General features: G+C 63.6%; 1 protein-coding gene across 8 annotated transcripts in view; it reads right to left on the bottom strand.

The window, feature by feature from the left end:
- The window catches only part of ADCY7 (adenylate cyclase 7), a 55,031-nt gene that overhangs the window by 9,314 nt on the left and 25,855 nt on the right, over positions 1-19,862 (bottom strand). For 7 of the 8 annotated variants that reach the window (XM_048223700.2, XM_057314120.1, XM_044382371.3 and 4 more), the window contains exons 2-17: positions 15,332-15,763; positions 14,020-14,223; positions 12,792-12,953; positions 11,908-12,057; positions 11,451-11,599; positions 10,564-10,675; positions 7,823-7,950; positions 7,472-7,630; positions 7,113-7,245; positions 3,946-4,137; positions 3,797-3,831; positions 3,241-3,324; positions 2,737-2,809; positions 1,346-1,443; positions 459-543; positions 4-129 (exon numbers count right to left, since the gene is read on the bottom strand). In XM_048223700.2, coding sequence (XP_048079657.1) covers positions 4-129; positions 459-543; positions 1,346-1,443; positions 2,737-2,809; positions 3,241-3,324; positions 3,797-3,831; positions 3,946-4,137; positions 7,113-7,245; positions 7,472-7,630; positions 7,823-7,950; positions 10,564-10,675; positions 11,451-11,599; positions 11,908-12,057; positions 12,792-12,953; positions 14,020-14,223; positions 15,332-15,502 — 2,061 coding nt within the window. In that variant the 5' untranslated portion in view covers positions 15,503-15,763. The remainder of the gene's footprint in view (positions 1-3; positions 130-458; positions 544-1,345; positions 1,444-2,736; positions 2,810-3,240; positions 3,325-3,796; positions 3,832-3,945; positions 4,138-7,112; positions 7,246-7,471; positions 7,631-7,822; positions 7,951-10,563; positions 10,676-11,450; positions 11,600-11,907; positions 12,058-12,791; positions 12,954-14,019; positions 14,224-15,331; positions 15,764-19,862) is intronic. The other variant, XM_057314122.1, reaches the window with a different exon arrangement.

Genomic DNA, 19,862 nt, shown 5'->3' with positions numbered 1-19,862 from the left:
CACCAGGTTGACGATGGCGATGCTGAGCAGGCTGCCGATAGTCAGGACGGCCAGGGACAAGCGCAGCAGGGGCTGGGTCTCCACCCTCTCGGACATGGCCTGCAACGTTCCCCGGGCCGGCCAGCACCTCTGTGGAATCACGGGCTCAGCACCGGGACAAGGGCCCCTCGCTCCGAGGGCCCAGCAGACGTGAGGGCTCCCGAGGGCCCCACTAGGGACGGGCCGCAGGTGCACTGTGCCCTGTGCCCAGAGCTCAGGACACGTGGGGTGCACAGACAGAAGGGACGTTCCCACCCTCAGGGCCTGGGACAGCTGCAGCCACCTGGGGGCCACCGGCAGCCCAGGAAGGTGGGGTTCCTGGGAGAAGCACTCTGCTAACTATCGCCCGGGCAGGAGGGGCGCAGAGGGCCAGCGGGGCGGGGCCTGGCCAGGTGCCCGGTCAGGGGCCTCTCACTCACCGGGAACTCACGGGCAAAGCACAGGCCCAGCACCAGCCCCAGCACACAGGCCACCAGCCCAAAGGACACACCCAGAGCCGCCATCCTGGAAAGCAGAAAACCCTGGTTCTGGGGGACCACCTGCCCAGGGCCAAGCTGCAGGTGTGCTCCCCAACCCCCAGCATCCCAATTCTCGGGCCCCCGGCCGCCTCCTTCCCGCCCAGACTGCCATCTACGCGCAGCAAAGGGGATCTCTGAGAACCGTGCTCCGGCTGCCCCGCTCATGACTCACAAGGCCTGGGCCACGTATCTAAGAAAGCGGCGGGCACGCAGCCTCCAGGCCCGCGGCGGGCACCCAAGTCCCAGACAGAAGGGCTTCTTCCCACTTCGTCCTTAGGGAGCACATCCTAAACCGCAATCCTAGTGGGTCTCACCACCCTTCCAGAAATCACGTAGCAGACCTTACTCGTTCCCTGTGACCTCCCCCCCACCCGCACCCGCCGTCCACCGCCAGCAGGGGCCGGGCACCCGGATAGGGCGCGAAGCCCTCCAAGCCTCAGTTTCCCACATCGAAGAGGGAGCTGGCGGCAGCTATGGTTCAGGGGGTCTGCCCTTCCAGGACAGCGAACACCTCAGGTGGCGACATGCCCACAGGCCCCCACTGGTCTCAGGAGACTGGGGAGGCCTGCGGCTTGACAGGACGGGCACGTTCCATGGAAACGAAAGGAAGCCCTGGTGAGCCCAGGTGTGGGGCCACAGCCCCCGGTCCAGTCTCTGGGACTCCAGGGCTCAGGTCACATCCTGCCGGGTGGGCAGGGCACACAGGGTTCCTGGGGACCCCGCCGGGATGCCACCAGGCCCCCGCCACTCCCGGCCCGACCCCAGTGGGCCCGCCCAGCCCAACTGACCTGGGCACGAGCAGGACCTGGACCAGCAGGATGCAGACGAAGATGAGGCTGGCGCAGGCGAAGTAGTGGCGGGCCCGCGGGATGGGCGCCAGGCGGTACTGGGGGTGACGGGGCCGTCAGGGCCGCTCGCTCCAGCCCCTCCACGGCCCGCCCCGTCGCAAATCAGAACTCACACCCTGGGGGTGCCTGGGTGGCTCAGTGGGTGAAGCATTCGGCTCAGGTCATGATCGCGGGGTCCCACTCAGCAGGGAGTCTGCTTCTCCCCCTCCCTCTGCCTCCCCCCCCCCCCCCCGCTCCTCCGCCCCATGCATGTGGGCATGTGCGCTCTCTCGCTCTCTCTCTCTAAAACAAATCTTCAAAAATAAAAACCTCACACCCTCCTTGAGTTCCAGGTGATGATGGGACATCATCACGACCAAATGACCTTCATTCAGTTCCCTGATGTTCAGAGCTGATCCCTTCCCCTCCCCCTCCCCACCCAGGTCTCTGGCTCTATTTCTCAGGTCCCTGACAAGCCCACGGCCCCAAGCTCGTGGACGGGAACCAAGTCTGAGTTCTGGGGCTGGTGGTGGGTCTGTCGTCCCCCCAAACCCAGGAGTAAGGCCGGGCCTGAGCTCCTAGCTGGTGGAGGGGGGACCCCGTGCTGCTCGCGCCCTCTACGCCAGGCACAATCTCATGATCGGGCCACAAGCGCTCCTGCTGCTGGTGAGCAAACCAGGGCTCAGAGAGGCCGGCAGCCTGCCTGGAGTCACACAGCTGCTGGAAGGCCTGCTGGGCAGGTTTCCCTCAGACCCCAAGCTCCTCGCCTAGGGAGCCCCCGACTCAGGAAGCGCCAGCCAGAGAAAGACCCCCCCCACCACCACCAATCCTGGAGGCTGAGAAGGGAGAAAGGTCCTAGTACCAGAGCCCCGTGGCCTGGGGCCACCCTTTCAGGCCACGCCAGAGGCCAAGGTGGGCTCTGAAGTCTGTGAAGTGGGTAGCAGCGGCCACCTTGTCCAGCCACGTGAGCTTTCAAGGACACACATGCGTGCTGGGGACATGGCCGGGACCCAGTGGGCGCTCAGTCAGTACACAGTTGTGTAAGGGCACAAAAGCACGGAGTTGTAGCACAGACGAGAGAACCAGACTAAGGCGCGCACTGGCCCTTCCCAGCTGAGGTTCTAGCATGCGAGGGGGGCTAAGGTCTCCCAAACCCGAGTGGTAGAAACACCAACGGAGCACATCAGGTACAGGAGCGAGGCTGACAGGAAGAGTCCAAGCAAGGCCAGACCGGGTCCCCACCCACCCCCTAGCCAGCCGGGCTGTGGGACTGTGGGCCACCCCGTGGCCTGCACCCGCACCCCACCCCGGGCCTGGAGCCCCCGTTCCTCGGGCTGCTGGGGGACCCTCACCTCTCGCTCGAAGTCCTTCTCCAGGAAGATAGACCCAAAGGTGTAGAAGTCATCAGACTTGGAGCAGCAGGGCCTGAGGGGTGGCAGGCATGGCAGTGAGACACAGGGCCTGGGGGAATTGGGGGCCCAGCCTTGGGAGGAGGTGGGGGAGGAGACAAGGCCCACCCTTAGGAGGAAGGCAGAAAGAGAAAGTGTAGGATGGGGAGGGGGAGGAAGCAGGGCCCCGTCCTCAGGAGGAGAAAGGAAGAGGGGATGGGGGATGGGGATGGGGGATGGGGATGGGGGATGGGGATGGGGGATGGGGATGGGGCCCCGCCTTGGGGAGCAGGGAGATGGGGGGAGGCAGAAGTCTAGCCTCAGGAGGCAGCACCTGGGAGGCAAAGGAGCCAGCATGGAGACAGCGAGAGCTGGGCCACCAGGCACACGGGCACAAGGTGGGCCTGGCCATATGGGGAACCCCCGTCCGAGGGGGAAACAGGGCAAACAGAGGCCTCGGGGTCCCACCTCGTGGAGCTCAGCCCCTCGATGGCTGACAGCATCTCCTCATCGTATGAGTCGTCCTCCGACCGCCCCTTGGGGGACGCGTTCCTGGATCAGAAACCCGAACCGCATCACCCGCTGGCCCAAAGGCAGAAGTGTGCGCGAGACGGCCTCCCCGCTCTGGGTGCCTAGATGCCTGCAGGAGGCCCCAGAGCCTTGTGTGGGGTGGCGGAGGAACAGGAGGGTCCCAGAGAGGGCAGGTGGAGGCCCGGCATCCAGCAGCAGGCCCAGCTGGCCAGCAGCCCAGCCAGAAGCAGACAGCGGACCTCTAAGGCCTCTCCCCCTCCAGCCGCAGGCTTCCCTCACACCAACCACTGACCCCGTGATGACGTGGGGACACCACAGGCACCCCATTACCGTGAAGTTCGGATTCCAAGCCACAGCCCCTCCGAGCTGCCCTCCTGGACAGAGGATGGCCGGGCAGCCTGCCTGGAGAGGGCAGACCCTAAGGGGGTAACTGGGGCAGGACTTGGCCAGGAAGGCAGGCCACGGTTGACAGAGGAGGGGACAGTGCACGTACCTGTCAGGGGTGCGGTGGCGCCGCAGGGGAATGGTCTGGAAGCGAAGGGAGAGGGGACAATTACTCTGCAGTGAGAGGCCCCCAAAGTCCGTCCCGCACCCTCAGACACGCGGGGCAGGTGCCGAGCAGTCTGGCAGGAAGGGTCCTACCTTGGGCCTCCGCCCGCTGGGGACAGGGGTCTCGCCACTGCTCATGCTCTCACGGTGGTTGAGGTGCGCAAAGGGCCGCGCGGCCCCCCAGGACTCGAGGTAGCGGGTCATTCGCACGGACGCCCGCATTTTCAGGGCCGCATCCCCCTTGGGCTTGGGGAGGTGCTGGCTGGGCGGGGGCGGCTGCTGGCTCTGTAGGCAGACACAGACACAGCCTGTCCTGTCCCCTCCCCTGTCAGCCCAGGAAGGGGCCCCCGCCCCTATCCTGCTCCCCCCGAAACACCACGCTGGCCAGGCTGGTGGAAAGAGAATGGCAGAAATGCTGCTGGGTCTGCAACCACTTGGGGACCGGCTGTGGCCCAGTGCACTCCTTGGCTGGGTTGCAGGGGAGGTCCCAGCTTGGGCCCTGTCCTTCCCAGGTGACCAGGAAATCAGGGGTCACACACACCCTGGGGAGACTGCGATCAGGAAAGCCACAAGCATCCTACCCAGCCCACCCACATGTGGCCGGCGCATGTCCTTCCTGAAGGGAGCAGCTGGAGGAAGAGCAGTGCGGGTCAGGAACCCGGAGAGCCGGCCAACCGAGGGGCCAGCCCCACCCCCCCCCCCGGCAGCGTTCCAGGGAGTTCCACTCGTGTGGCCCCCACACCATGACAGGGACCGTTACTTGCCATGAGCCTGCTGTGCCAGGGAGAGAGTGTTAGCCAGGCCCAGCCTCCTCCACGGCCCCCTGCCCACCACCCCCCACCATAAGCGCAACAGCTGGGGACCTTCCCTGCTGGGGAGAATGGGCAGCCTGTGAAAGGGGGAGAGAAGAGAAAGAGCGCCAAGGCCGCTGGAGACTAGCTGGAACCATCTCCAGGTCCCCTTACCCTCTGAAGGTGCCCGCCCTCCAGGAGTCCCTGTCCCCTTGGGTCTCTGCAAACACCCACAAGGGCCAGCATCTAGGGCCACAAACACTCGCTAAGCCACAGGCGGCAGCTTTCCTAGAAACTTCCAGCCTCCTTTGGGGATAGAAACATTTTTAAGCCCTGAGATGCGCCTATAGGCCTCGCTAGCGGGACCAGCTGGAATCCGGCCTCTGTGAGAGGGCACCAGAGGCTGCGTGGGGCCCCGCAGACGGCCACCTGCCCTGGAGTGAGGGGAGGTCCCAGTCTCCGTCTCCCCTTCACCACGGCACCCAGCTGCTCAAGTTCAGGGTCACTGGCACTTCGCAGACTCCCTGAGAAATAAATGTGCACTAAAGACCCATCAGCTCTGAGTAAAAAGGCACCTGTTCCGACGCGGGCCCCGGCGGGGTGGGGGGGCACCTGCGACCTTCACCAGCCCGCAGGTGACCCGCACCAGCCACCTGCCTCCTCTGGACAACATGCAGAGGCCAACGTTGGGGAAGGCCTGGCACAAGGACAAAGAAGGCACCCCCGAGCGTCTGTGCACCAGGAAGGGCGGGCCTCGAACTACGTCATCAGGTGAAGAAAGCAAGGTGCGGACCGGGAGCGGGCACGCTACCCTCGGCTTGGTGAGGGCGGAGACAGCCTCTCGACTCCTCACGTGTGCACCGGCACCTCTGTGGAAGGGAAACTCGCCACGCCGTCCCCTTTAGCGGGGACGCTGGCTGCAGACAGGGACGTAAGGGAAACTGTTCACAACCCCCTCCCTTCGCGCTTTTTGCATTGTCAACTATGTGAATAAATGACATTTCACAAAGACGGGGAAGGTGGGGTGGCTGGAAAAAATGTAGGATACCCAGTTAAACCCTGCACAAAACACACTCATGCTAGAAACGTCTTCGTTGTTTATCTGAAACCGGAGCTCGCCTACCAGCCGGTCGCGGCCTTGCTGAGCAGGCTGCCCCGCGGGCGAGGGCTGAGAGCCGGGCGGCCGCGGCCTTGCAGGCCTGGGGCTCTGCTTCGTCGGGTCACACGCTCTCTGAGCACCTGCTCCATGGCCTGGAGAAGAGGCTCCCCTGCCCTGAGCCTGCCCGCGTGGAGCTCACACCGACAACACACATGCAGAGAGAATAAACAGGAGCGTTGGCAAGCGGACGAAGAGGCCTCGGGCAGAGACGGCAGCAGTGACAAGGGCTCTTTGCAGTACAAAGAGCCTGGCAGTGGAGGGCAGGGGCCGGGGTGAAGGGCACTCAGGGGAAGGAAGGGCAGGGCGTTCAGAGAAGAGGGCAGGGCCCAGAGCTGTGGGGTCCAGGGTGAGGCGCTGGACTGTGTTCCATGCTTGTGGGGCGGGCGCAGCCCCGAGGTGCCCAGAAAGGGCTTCCCCAGATGCTAACTCAGCATCCATGGCCCACGGCCGGGGAGGGGAGGTTGCTGAACAGTTCCCGTCCCTGGGGAACATCAGGGGGACGGAGGGGTCTCGCAGGCTGGCCTTCCACTCCCCCACCCCGAGACTGGCAGTCGAGCCAGCTCGGAGGACAGTCAGGGCCAGAGAGAGAGGGAGCTGGAAAGAGCCCGTCGTGGCCGACATTCTTGAGCAAGCCCCAAGGATGATTCACCGAGGCCGCCAGACGAGCTGGCCTCCCGCGGCAGGAAAGCAGGGCCTGTGTGGGCGCGGGGCAGGACCAGGGCCCACCGGCCTTGGAGCAGCCCGGCAGCCGCCTCCACCACGGGGTCCTGACGAAAGTGGGGCCCCCCAGCAGGTGGAGGCATCAGCCCGCCGGGCGGCCACCCAAGGGGTGGGGAGCAGAACCCACGACACGCCGAGGTTCCTGCCTCGTGGCCCCCTGGCCGTTCCCTGCTTTCCTGAGTCACATCCAAAGCATGTCTCACAAAAGGGTCTTTTCAAAAATCCGGGAAATGGGGGACCAGCCCCCGGAAAATAAACTAGCAGTGACTATCATTTCTAGAACGTTTATGAGGTGCCCAGCCTGTGGTGAGCGCCTCGCTCATACAAGCCCTACCGCCTCCTGAGTAGACACTGTTGTCACTGCAATTTCACTGAGGCCCAGAGAAGCCGTGCGGAGCCTAGAACACTCAGGGACAGGGAGCTCACTCCCACCCCGGCCGGGCCTCTTCCCTACCTCTCTACAGCCTGGAAGAGAAAATCACTCCCTCCATGGGGGTCCCCCCCCGGGGTGTGGACCCCGCTCCCCTGCACAGTCCCGGCCCCCATAAGCCCGCCTCCCCAGCCATCCCGCTGCTTCTAAGCCCTCATACCCGGGGGTCGATGACCAGGTAGGTACGGATGTTCATTTCTTTTAGGTAGGGGTCCCGCTGCTGCCCGTGCCCGTCCTCCACCTCATACGCCTTGTCCAGGTGGTTCAATGTCGCCTCCGTGATATGCACCCGGCTGGGGGAGACCAGCCCCGAGTCAGAGAAGCAGGGCCCAGAGAAGGCCGGCACCCACCCCGGGGACAAACAGCACGCAGGGCCGAGCGGGCCAGAGCCCAGCCTGGCTCCCCCAACGCGAGGTCATCGCTTCCATCTCTGACCAACCCCCCTACCCACCCACCCCCCCGCCCAGCCCACAGCTGGCCCACGGCCTCTGACCCCGCCATGGGCCCGCTGAGCCTCACCCAGGGACTCCAGCCGCCTCCATCCTGTTGGCCAGGGACACATCGTGGGACCACACGTCATACTGCCACTTGCGCAGCCCAATGACCCCACACAGCACGTTCCCTGAGTGTATGCCCACACGCATGCTGATGTCCACACCCGTGGCCTCTCGCACCTGCCTGGGCAGAGCAGTCCCGTCACCCCATCCCAGCCAGGGCTGAGGAGGGACCCAGGCAAGCCACTTGCACCCCGAGCCCCAGCTTCCTCATCTGCAAAGTGGGTACAAGGCATTCCCTACCGTGCCTTGGGAAGCAGGAGGGGTCCGTGATGGGGACAGGCCCCAGTGCCCCAGGCCTGCCCATGGTACCTACTTAATGGCCTCACACATGTCCAGGCCCATCTTCACGCAGTTCCGGGCATGGGTGGGCAGGGATACGGGCAGACCCGACACGCAGTAGTAGCAGTCACCCAGGATCTTGATCCGCATACACTCATTGGCCTGCAGGGCAAGGCAAGCAGGGGCCTGGTCGGCAGACGGCTAAAAACCGGGGTCCGCACACGCCAGCCACTGCCCCACACCCTTCAGAGGGAGCCAGACTCCTTCCTGGCCAGAGGCTTCCTCTGGGGGACCGGCCACCAGGAGCTGCTTCCAGGCCTGGAAAAAGGATTAGGGACACGGAGGGCCCTCCAGGAGGAACCCCAAAGCAAACATCAGGGGCGACAGCAAGTGTTACTAAGGATGGCCGCCGGAGTGCCTCTGGGGGAGACCGCCTTCCCTTCATTCAGTCTTGCAATGTTGAAATGTGTGCCGAGCTCCCGGCCCCGCCCCAGGCACTGGCACACAACAGTGAGCAAAACAGACAAAACTCCCTACAACGTGTGGCTCACACGCCAGTGGCAGTTAGAGGTTAAACTAGACAAAATCCATAGACACCAACTAGTGATAAGTGCTACAGAGGAAAATGAGGGGTGGGAGGGGAGAGGAAGCTCCAGGAGGCCACAGAAGGCCTCCCAGAAAAGGTAACATTTGGGAAAGACCCAAAGGAACTGAGGGAAAAAGCCACGCCAGTATCTGAGGAAGAGCATTCCGGGCAGATAAAAGACGCAGCATGTGCAAAGGCCCTGTGGGCAGAAAGCTGTTTGAGACCCAGCAAAGCAGCCCGTGCGGCTGGAGTGGAGGAAGTGGAGGAGATGAAGACAGGTGGCAGGGGCCACAAGCCAAGGGGCTAGCAGGCGTCAAGGTACCCCGAGAGATGGCTAGGCGGCCAGGGATGCAAACCAGCAGGGTCTGGGGAGTGGGGAGAGAACAGAAAGGTGGAAGTGAATACTGAGACTGGGGCCACATAGGAGAACGCCCCTGAGGGGAGGGGGGCCCAGGCAGGCTGTCTGAGGTTCCGTCAAAGGTAGTACTGCGGCCACTAGACCCTCTGTCAGCCTTTGGCAAAGGTAGCCACACATACCAAGGCCTTAGGGGTGGGGATTTAGGGGCTCTGAAGAAGGGGCTACATGCCGGCTCCAGGCCCACTCCCCAGCCCCACCCCTCACGGAGGCCTTAGCAGGCCACCAGAAGGCCTCCCTCTCCCCCATCTGTACAAAGGGCCTACCTCCTGCACCTGCCACAGAGGGAGGGCTGCGTCCAAGAGGACAAGGGCAGGCCCCTGGGCTTGGTGGCAGGGACCAGAAGCCCAGGCCCCTAGCCCACACATGGCCCAGCTACTGGGAACCCCCACCTGCTGGTTTAAGAGATATCGTGACGGAAGGAGGCTCCTGGAGAAAGGCCCCAGACTAGACAGGCCCTCTGAGCCCCTCGGTCCACAATACCCTGAAGGACAGTGGTCCGGGGCACCCCCGGCCTGTGGCTTGGTCACCTCTGCAGTGGTGAGCCCGTCCCTTCTAGAACAGAGCAGCTCTGACCATGAGAAACTCTTCCCAGTGGGGGGCCCGAACTGGCTTCCCACCAAGGTCCGGACCATTAATTCTCCGCACATGGAGGCGCCCAGGGGGCGCTTTGGAACTCGCCCAGGCGGGGGCACGGGTGTTGGCTTTTACTGAAGCTGCGAACGCAATTCGAATGTGCAGCCCGTGCAGACAGCCACGCCGCGAATCTTAACGCGCGGGTCTCCACTTGGTGGCCGCCACTAAGTCCGTCTTCACCTGAAGCGGGGCCAGGTGCTCCCCAAGCCCCCAGGCCCCTACACCCCTCTCCAAAGCCCGCAGCATACAGGCCAGGAGCCACTGGAGCTCAAGGCTGCCATGGGGCAGGTCCCAGGACCATCGGAGGAGTTAATGAGTGAGCGCACGTACATGTGTGTACACACACACACACACACACACGACCCCCAGGCCCAGGGCTGCCCATGAGGACAAACAGATCAGCCCAGCCCTGCCCGTCTCCAGACTTCTCCCTGCTCAGACCTGGGAGCCCCTCCTCACCCAGTGCCCTCCCCTGCTCAGCACCTGCCACGTTCCCCAGTGGCTTCAGGTCAAGTTCCCCTCACTTCAGCCCTAAATCCTCACACGTCTGCCCCTGGCCCCTCGATCCCCTCCTATTTCTCCCAGCCACGCTGGGCCACGTCCCTTCCAAGGGCCCTCAGAGCCTTCTTTCTCCTCCAGCCTTTTGCACACGCTCTTCCCTCTGCCCAGAACTGCTCCTTTTCCTCTTTAGCATTTCTTTCTAGGTTTCTCAAACTTTAATGTGCACACAGTTCACCAGAGGTCTTGTCAGAGGGCAGACTGGGGGCGAGGCCCAGCACTGCACGGCCCTCCCCAGCCCCCCCGCCCCCCCCCCCGTGAGGCCGGCTTCCGCTGCCCTTGTGCAGGGAGATGGAGGCATCTCCTCCAGGAAGCCTTCCTGATTGCCTCCCCGAGCTCCTGAGCCCCTGTGCGTGCCCCCGTTCGTACTGGCAGTCTCCCCACCGGCCTCACTCTCTGGGGACAGGGTCCTGGCTGTCGCGGCCACCACACAACCTCACCTGCACCATGGAGCGCTCGGAAGCAGTTGCGGACGGAGTGCTAAAGTTTAGCCGGGGCCTCCACGTGCCCACGTTGGCCCAGCACGGGGCACACGCTGCCCCCGGGGGCAAGGGGCCGGCACGAAGGCCCGCGGGCTCACCTTGGCGATCTGGTCAAACTTGCCGAAGAGCTCGTTCAGCACCACCACCAGCTCTTTCGGGGAGCAGTCGCTGGCCAGCCGCGTGAAGCCCACGATGTCGGCATAGAGGATGCTGGGGCGTGGGGGGGGCGGGGGTCAGAGCCGGGTCTCTGGAAGCCCCTGAGCGCCCGCCAGCCCTTGCGCCAATCGCCCCGGCCACTCCTCAGGCTCCGGAGGGATGGGAGGGAGGCTCCGGGCCGTAAGGATGAACGAGCGTTCTAGAGGCTCGACACTGAGGCAAAAGGGGGCAGCCCCAGAGTCGCAGGGCCCTTGAGAGCTGCCTCCCCCAGGCCCCCGTCCCTGCAGACCACAGGATGGTGGTGCCTCAGAACGTCCTTTGTCCGCCTCCCACCTTCCGAACCCAACCGTGTGGCGGGATGCGACTCCACGCTCCCCCGAGCCGAGCTCCACGCCCGACGCTACACACACGCTCCTGGGAGGACCCATCCCGCAGGTGAGCAAACCGAGGCTCGGGCTGAGGCCTGCTGGAAGCCAAGTGGCAGCAGACACCGACCTCCCAGCGCCGGGGTCCGTGAGCTCACGGCACCCACATCTTCGGGTCCCTGAGCCTCGTGCCTTCGAGTAAGATGCTATAGCCCCTTGGGATCCGCCAAGGACTGGGAGACTTCACCTCTTTTTGGGGGACCTGCGCCCCCTTGAGCATCAGCTGAAAGGACCCCTTTCTTCCCCAGCGACATAATTAGGCATGGAGTCTGACAATTTTAGGAGGTTACTGGATCTCCCCCGGCACCAATCGGATCTGATCCCGTCCCCTGGGGAAACGAATGGGGAGACTGAGGCCAGCCCCCCCCAGGGGACCCCGCGCACAGGCCCGGCTGGCCGCCCACCTGACGTTCTGGTGCCGCTTGACGTAGAGGCTGTGGAAGTTGTTGTCGGGCACGTGGCGGCGGTCCCCGCGCTCCTTGAGCCGCTCGATGATGGCGAGCTTCATGCCCATGGAGATGTGGGCCGGCAGCACTGACAGCAGCAGGCTCTCCTGAGCCCCAGGGGACAGGCAGGGGGACGTCAGGCCCCAGGCTCGGCGGCCCGGCCTCTGTGTTCCCGGGGGTCCTGCCTGCTCTGCCCACAGCCCCCTGCATCTCCGCAGGCCTGCGTCCTGCCCCCAAGCCAGCCCGGCCCCCCGCAGCCCCCAGCAGCGAGGCCGGCATGGGTGTCCCGCCCCACGTCCCCAGGCACACACTGCTCAGCGAGTGTCTGACGGGCAGAGAGAAAGGATGCGGGGCTGGGGCCCGGGAGGGCCGGGCAGGGCCAGGCTCCGGCTCCAGGGGGAGGCAGCGTCCACACCTGCTGGCGCTTCTCGATACGCAGCTTACGACGGATCTGGATGCACTTGACGGTGTAGATGAAGAGGTCTCGAGAGGCATCCTGCATCTGGTGCTTGTGGAAGGCGCCCGTGAGGTTCCCGCACAGGAAGATGACAGCGTTGGCCAGCAGCTGGGGGTGAGCCGAGCGTGGGCTCAGCGTTCAGTCTGGCCTGCTCCCCGGGCTGGCACAGCGATGGCACCCCGTCCCTGTTCCCTGACCTCCCACCCGCCAGGGCCGGCACCCTTCGCGGGCAGGCAGGAAAACGGGAGCCCAGACGGGCGCTGGTCCCCTAGAGTCCCCGTGACCCTAAGACCAGGTGTCAGGCCCTCCTTCTCTGCAGCCGGAGAGCTGGGGCCCCAGAGACCAGGGGAGCCCAAGTGCATTATCTCACAGAGCCCAAGGGGGGCACCGAGGACAGTCACAGAAGGCATGGCACCCCGATGAGTGCGCAGAGCTCGGAGCCCTGTTCTCCAGAGCCGTCGCCAGGCCCGGTCAGAGGAAAACCCATCTGTAGACCACTGCAAACCTGTGCATGTCTCAGTCACTCGATGCAAAGACAAGACGGGGCGCCCGGCGATACTCCCAGCCCTGTCGAGACGGGGCTCTGCAGGTGAGACTCACCCTCACAGCCGCGCCGGCCCCGGGGAGGAGGGCCAGAGCATCTGGGGCACCGCGGGCCAGCCAAGAAGGGCCGCAGGGCACACCCCTGCCCCTGGGGGGCCGGCTTCCCTAGCCCCCTGGGAGGCTTTGAGGCCTCAGGACCAACTCACCCACACCCACCTCTGCCGTCCTCAGGCCCAAACCACAGCCCCCGCGCAGGGGCCTTTGGCTGCCCCGCCCCCAGCCACCTGGGCACACCTCACCTGCAGTCCCACCTTGACACTGGGCGTCGTGAAGGCCTTCATCAGAACTCCGAGCACCAGGAGGTGGGAGAGGCTGGAGACCACCCCGGCCACGACAGCCCCCTGCATGCTGAAGGGCAGCAGCGTGTATGCCACGAAGACGATGAACAGGAAGAAGGGCACCTGGGGGCAGGGCGTCAGGGAGGCTCGGGGACCGGCCACGCTGCCCCCACACCCCCAGGACGCAGCCCCAGATGGAGCTGACGTCGGGGGCCCCCCCAGCCTGTTTTCTGGGGACAGCCCCAGAAACCTGAATCCTGAGCCCCCTGCCCCCAGAGCGGCCCCTCCCTTTCCCACGTGGGGAGGGACAGTGACACACACACAATGGAACAAGAAAAAAGCAAACTCTGTGTCTGACCCAGCCAACATTATCCATCATTTCCTACGAGCTGATTTATGATCTGGGGCCAAGGCCAGGCCTCCGTGCGAGACTCCGGGCCCTCGTGACCCAGGGAGTTCCCGCCTGGCGCCCGCTGCTGGGGCTCTCCCTCGGCAGGAATGGTGAGTACTGGAAGGCTGGGGCCGCCTCCAGCAGCGCAGTCCCACCCACCACCCCCAGTCTGCCTGGCTTCCCTGTGCCTCAGGCCCCCCGGCCCACCAGAGGGTGCTACCACTTGGCGACAGTGACCAGCCAGGCCAGTGTGACTCAAGCTGGTTAAGAAAGGGCTCTCTCTTTCACCTGGGGAGGCCAAGCTCCTGGGCGGGCAGCCTGGAGCCTCGCAGCATCCGTGCCCGACCGGGGGACGGCCTGCTGGGAATGCAATGGCACAGAAGGAAACAGAGCAGAGGGCAACTGGGACCTGGCCATCCTGCCAGAGCCCCAGGAGTGGCCCCCCAGCCTTTCCTGGCACATGGGCCAACTTGGGCCTTTTTGCCTGAGTTGGAGTTATGTCATTTCCAGCCAAATGAGAGTCCCCCTGCAGTGCTCCAGCCAGACATCCACAGGGACGCTCCTCCCAGTTCACCCAGCTCCTCAGCTCAGGAAGCGGAGGGGACAAGACCAGCCCAGGGCCCACCCTCTGTCGCAGAACCACGGCCCAGAGGAGGAGGAAGGCCCCAGGCCAGCACACCAGATGCAGGCCCTGTCTCCAGAAGAGACCTGATGCCCAGCAAGGGGAGGACTTATGGGTGCACAGCTGGCTGGTGGCATCCAGCCCCCCAGGGATGCCAGGGTCCCCCGCCCTATTACCTGCGCCCCCATATGGGTGGCCTTCATCCAGGAGTCGAACACCAGCATGTAGCCCAGCATCATGAGGCAGACCCAGACAAACAGTGCCATGGCCCTGAGCCACCTCCGGACGAGGCATTCAACATACACCAGCACGTAGAGAGCCACAAACACGGCAAGCGTGAAGAAGGCCGTCCCCAGGACAGCCTGGTGTCTGGAGGGGTCCTGGGCAGGGCACACATACACAGAAATGCTACAGCGTTCCCCAGTGAGATGTGCCGTCCCCTCCAGGAAGCCTGCCAGGCTCGCCTGTCCAGCCCGCCCTGAGCAACGTCACCTGGGCTCTCCTCCACTGGTGGCTGGTGCTTATGCTCCCTCTGAGCACCAAGCTTTGCCTTCCCTGCAGGCTGTGCGCTGTCTTGGCTAAGGCCGCCTTCACCACCACCGCCCCCCCACCCAGTTGCCGTGCAGCCCTGAGATCCTCCACAGCCCAGCCCTGCGATGCTACCACCCCCAATGCCCTCCCCATCCGGCCTGCTCTGCTCGCGGGTGCTCTGTGCAAGCCCGCAGCGGACAGCGCAGGAGCTCAGCTGGGGAAAGCCTGCTGGAGGACAGGCCACTGCTCCTGCTACGGAATGAACGGAGTTTAGAAGGAGGTGCTAACGCAAGGTGTCCCACACTGGGGACAAGCTGGAGCAAAGGCTCAGAGGTGTGACACTGGGAGGTGGTGACCAGGAAAGGCAATTCACAGCTGTGACAGCAGGGTCTCCCCCTGTGCCCCGAAGCTCCGTGGGCAGAGAGGCTGATCTGGGGGCCGGCACACAGTAGGCACTCAGGAACCGTTCGCTGAACACCGAAACAAATGTCCTGTGGTTTACAGGCCCTAGGACGGAGCCCCTAGTGAGCACTGGCCACACATCACCCCGCTAATCCCCGGTGGTCTCGGAGGTCTGCTTCTAGTTGCTCCGTCATAGTGGCCATGTTTCCAGCGCTCAGGAGCCAGGCACAGGCAATGGCTGTGGGGGGGCGAGGCCGGGGTCACGGATGAAGTTAGCGGTGTCTGCCTGGACAGCGCGGTTGAGAAGGCCCCCAGGACTCCAGGAGGAGGAGCGTCGGGAAGTGGGAGCCAGCCCTGCCCGGAGGGTAGTGTCCTGTGCCGAATTAAACCTCTAAAACCACCCCAGACTTCAAAACGAAATTAAACCGAGAAACCTGCCTAACTACGCTCCCGAGCACCTGACAGCCACGATGTCAGGCGGAGAGAAGCCCGTGACTTGCCCAAGGTCTCACAAGCACAGAGCAGCAGAGCCGAGCGCCCAGCCACCTCACTCACCCCACAGACGAAGGTGATGACGATGAGGGCGATGCAGGCGGCAACGGCCACCAGCAGGAGCGTGAGCAGCAGCGGCCCGTGCTGGCTGGTGAGGCGGTACTTCTCGTAGAGCGCCGTCTGGTCAGGGCCCTCTTCGCCCTCGTTGAGGAAATAGCGCCCCTTGGCCGGCATCGTCCTCCCGCAGCCACCCGGCCCGGCAGTCCACTCAGGAGAGCCCACGGCCCGGGGTGCATCCGTCCGCCAACACCTGGCGGGCCTAGGCCTCTGGCCCCTGGGAGCCCGGCAGGCGGGGCTGGGGAGGGGCCCCCTGGGCCTGCAGCCCCATGGGCAGCGCGGGGCCCACGCCGCTCCACTGCCAGGCCTGCTCACGGCACCGCCGGCCTCTTCCTCCGCATCCGGGCCGGGCTGACCAGACACGCAGGGTCCTCAGCTCTGCGGAGACACAAAGCAGATCCGGGTTTGACCTGGACGGGCCGAGTCATCAGGGGAGAGCAGGGCCAGGCCTCACAGCCCCCGGGTCTGATCTACCAACCTGAGGCCAAACGTAACTTTCAGGTCCTGTTTAAAGCTTTGCCCTCAAAGCTAGTCCCCTGTGTTTCCTAGAATGGCACTGCCCCCGACAGGAGCCACAAGCCACACGTGACTATGGAAAGTTACATTTAACTGGATTAGAAATGAAATTAAAAATTCAGACCAGCAGTCACACTTGGTCCCACTTCAAGGGCTCAAAAGCCATGCCCAGCTAGTTGCTCTCCTATCGGGCAGCACAGATAAGAGCATTTCTGTCATCCAGAGCCTTCTACCGGACAGCACTGCTCCACAGGTTAGGCGGCGTTGGTTTCACATGGAGTTCTCTGATCCATCCCAGGGAACCTCTGTGTATGGCGTGAGGCAGGGATCAGCCTTCGTGCCTTTCTTCCACGTGGGTCTCTAATTACCCCAGCAGCTTCCAGCAAAGCCACCATTCCTTCCTCAAGTAATTCAGTAAAGCCACCTCCGTGGTAAGTCAGGTGACCGTGCACCTGGGGTCTGTTTGCAGGCTTTCTCCTGTTCCAACGGTCCTTGCACAAGGATCACACTCGCTCAGTGACTGGAGCTTTCTGGCAAGTTTTGTATCTCAGACCCCCATGCCAGGACACCCAGAGCATCCCCCTTACATTCGTGTTACGTTACTCTTCCTCATAAGACTGTGTTTTTTAAATGCATTTTTTAAGATTTCCACTGATGAGAATATAAGAAGTTTGCAAGCTCCACCTCGTAGAAATGGAACCGGAATCTCATAGAGGGAGCACGGCAGACCGCGTGTGACAAGCTGGGCGTGGGTGCCGGGCCTGCGGTGCTCAGCCCACATGCACTCCCTCTTTCACCAGCGCCGTTCATTCATCTGCTCATTCATTTATTCCAAAAAGGCCTGTCGTCATGCCTGTGCGCCCGGCTAGCTCTCTCGTCCCCCCTGGAGCTCTCCAGAGAAAGTGACTGGGAAACATACAATCCCTGCGTGCAGTGACAGCTGCCACGTTCCCGGCAGGAACCTGTGTCAAGGGAGCCGCCCTGGACCAGGAGTCCAGGCCTCCAACATCCTCCAGGCCTGCCTCAGAGTCTGCAACCGGGTCAAGGCAGGGGGCAGAGGGCAGGGAGGCCGTAAGATGTGGGAAGGCTCAGGGCAGTCACGACAGGCACGAACGGCCACCGGCAAAAGCCATGAAGGAAAGGCAGTCCAGAGCCCCCCGAGGCAGAAGAGCAGGGTACCCCGAGCCCGAGTCCAGGTGACTCCCCCCAGTGAGTGCCCACGTTAGATCCATGAGCCACCTCGGGCAGGGAGCCCTCTGGGAGGTCCCATTCCACAAATGCCAGGAATGAATCGGAAAAAGACCCATATGTGGGGGTTGGGGGGGGGGGGCGTTGGCCAGAGGTCCCGGATGCCTCTGCTGCCTCCGGCCCGGGCAGGTGACCACAAGCCTTGGCACCTGTTGAAGTTGGGCCACTCCGCCAGGGCTGGGCCAGGGCGACCCAAGGGCCCGAAGGCCTAGACAGGCTGCAGAGCTGGTTTCGACGTGAAACTCCAACTTATCCGTGTTGGCGGCTAATTTAACACTGTTGAGTTGTGTGGCCCGCTAGCTTGTAACCTCTAACTCTGAACTAACCAGTCTCGATGCCACACGAAGCATGTTTTGACTACTAACCACATACGCTTCGCCCCGTGTTGGAGGGTTTATAAAACGAGAGACTGTCCCTGCCCCGAGAAGTCCCCGGCGCAGGGCGTCCCGAACCAGCTCTTTACCGTCACCGCGGCAGAAACGCCGTCAGGCCAGGCGCCCACACACACGTATCCACTCTGACCTTCAGAACAGCCATTTTACAGATGCAGGACCGAGCCCAGAGAGGTCGTGTGGCTCACCTAAGATCACACAGCGGGAGCTGCTCGGGAGAAGCGCTGGGCTTCACACCTAGGGCTGCTGGCCAGGCCTCACTGGACTGAGACAGGCTTCCCCAGGGAGCTCCCGCCAGCAGGGGCAGCTCCCGGGGACGGAACCACTTGCCACACGCGAACACAGCACTGCCTGGCCGTCTGGCCTGCTGCCAAACTCCAGTGCGCCGGGACCCAACAGCCAGGCCCAGAAACGCCAAACGCCAGGGGCTGGGACAACAACTCCCCCCAAGGGGCTCTCTCCCCCCAGGTAAAGCCCACAGACCAGAGCCGGGGTGCCCGGGACACCCCAGAACTGACCTGCCCTTCCAGGCACACAAAGCCCGGCTGAGGCAGGCGTGGAGAGAGAAGGAGCGGTTGGAAGGTTCCCGGGGGCCCATGGGAACCCAGGCTCTCGGGGATCTAACTAGGCCACTTCCTGGGCAGCGACAGGAGGGAGAGTACGCGGATAATAGACGGCCCTGGGCACGGGGACCTCGGCCCATGCAGGGACGTGGTCCCACCCCCCGGGACAGCAGGGCGGGGCTGGGGGCGGGGAGGAAAGATGCGTTGATCACTCCTGGAGAGGTGGCCTGGGAGCCCACCGGCACCTCCACAGGCCCTAGCAGCAACCCCCCCCAAAACCAGACACAAAGGCTCCCTGCCAGCGAAGGGCTCAAGGCCCCTCTGTCCAGTCACCCGTTCTTCTGCTGGTCACTGACACCGTGGGCGACTGAGAGGGCAGGGAGGCCACAGAGGAAGGCCCCAGATGAAGGAACTCCTTCGCCACGTGTCCAACAAACGACCCCGCAGCCTCGGCTTGCCCACCTTGGTGACGGGGAGCTCATCACCTCTCAGGGCAGGCTTCTCCATGAGTGGGCAGTCCTTCCAGCTGTGAGTCCCACCTCGGGTCAGGCGAAGCCCTACCTCCCTGTCCTCCCTCACCCCCACCCCACTGGCTCTGTCTGAAGTCCCAAGACGCCAACAGCAGAGATAGGCACTTAGGACCGTCGAGGCCCCTTCACCTGGAGGAAGTGGAGCCCGGGGGTCACTCACTGTCATTCACACCTCACGACCACTGTGGTGGGGAAACAGGGCAAGCAGCCCCATTTTACAGTGGAGGGGAGCCCCCAGGGTCCAGGTGGGAGGGGGACGTTATTTCTACTTCTGCTGGGACTGTCTCTCCCGCTGTCGGTCCCCCGGGTCAGGGGCCGTGTGACCCAGGTGGGCTCATCACCACTGTCCCTCTCATGTCCCAGTGACTGGTTTAGGGACGGTCGTGTGACCAAAATCCTCTCAGTGAGAACCCTCTTTGGGACTTCTGCTGACCCACAGGAAAGAGATACTGTCTTTCACTGGTGACCTACAGCTGCTGGCAGCCACTTGAAGCCACCATAAGAGACAGCCCACGGTGAATGAAGCCAACACGGGCAACTGGAAAGAGACAGAGGCTTGGGAATACCCCCTAAATGCCTGGACCCAGCTCTGCTTGAAGTTCAAGCAACCTCCAGATAATTTAATCGCACTAATATGCCTCTTTTGGCTGAAGCCAGTGTGAGTTTGTCGCTTGCAACCAAGAGTGCCAAGGTCCACGTTGCCCCAGCTTACTGCATCCAGGAAGCCCTCATTGAGGGTCCAGGGGCAGGGGACAGGTTCCAGAGTCCAGGGTCGGGGTCCAGGAGCAGGGGACAGAGTCCCACTTAGCTCAGAGGCGAGACTAGGTCCCTGCAGACAAGGCTGGTCCTGGCTAAGGCCTCCTGGAAGGGGGCTGGACCAAGGAGGGGAACCCCCCCTTGCTCATACTTCTGTCACCTCGTCCCAAACTCCACAGCCCAGGGCCACACGTCCTGCTCAGGACCTAGGGCAGCAGGAGGCTGGGGCAAGGGGACGCCCCACATCTTCTCCAGTGGCCTCCAGAGACTCCCCACTACAGGAGGAATCGGGGAGCCCAGGGGCATGTTCAGGTAGAAATAGAGGCCAAGGGGATCAGCCTCACCCCCCAAAGCCCTGCTGGTGGGCTGTGCACTCCTGCAGCCCCATGTCCCGCTCTAGCATGGGGCCGGCGACGCCATAAACAGAATCTAGTGAGTGCCTACCGCGTGCCCAGTGCCACGGACTCTAACT

This window comes from Ursus arctos, unplaced genomic scaffold (assembly GCF_023065955.2).
Source record: "Ursus arctos isolate Adak ecotype North America unplaced genomic scaffold, UrsArc2.0 scaffold_19, whole genome shotgun sequence".
NCBI lineage: Eukaryota > Metazoa > Chordata > Mammalia > Carnivora > Ursidae > Ursus > Ursus arctos.
The sequence above is the reverse complement of the archived record's forward strand: the minus strand, read 5'-3'. Positions and strand labels throughout refer to the sequence as shown.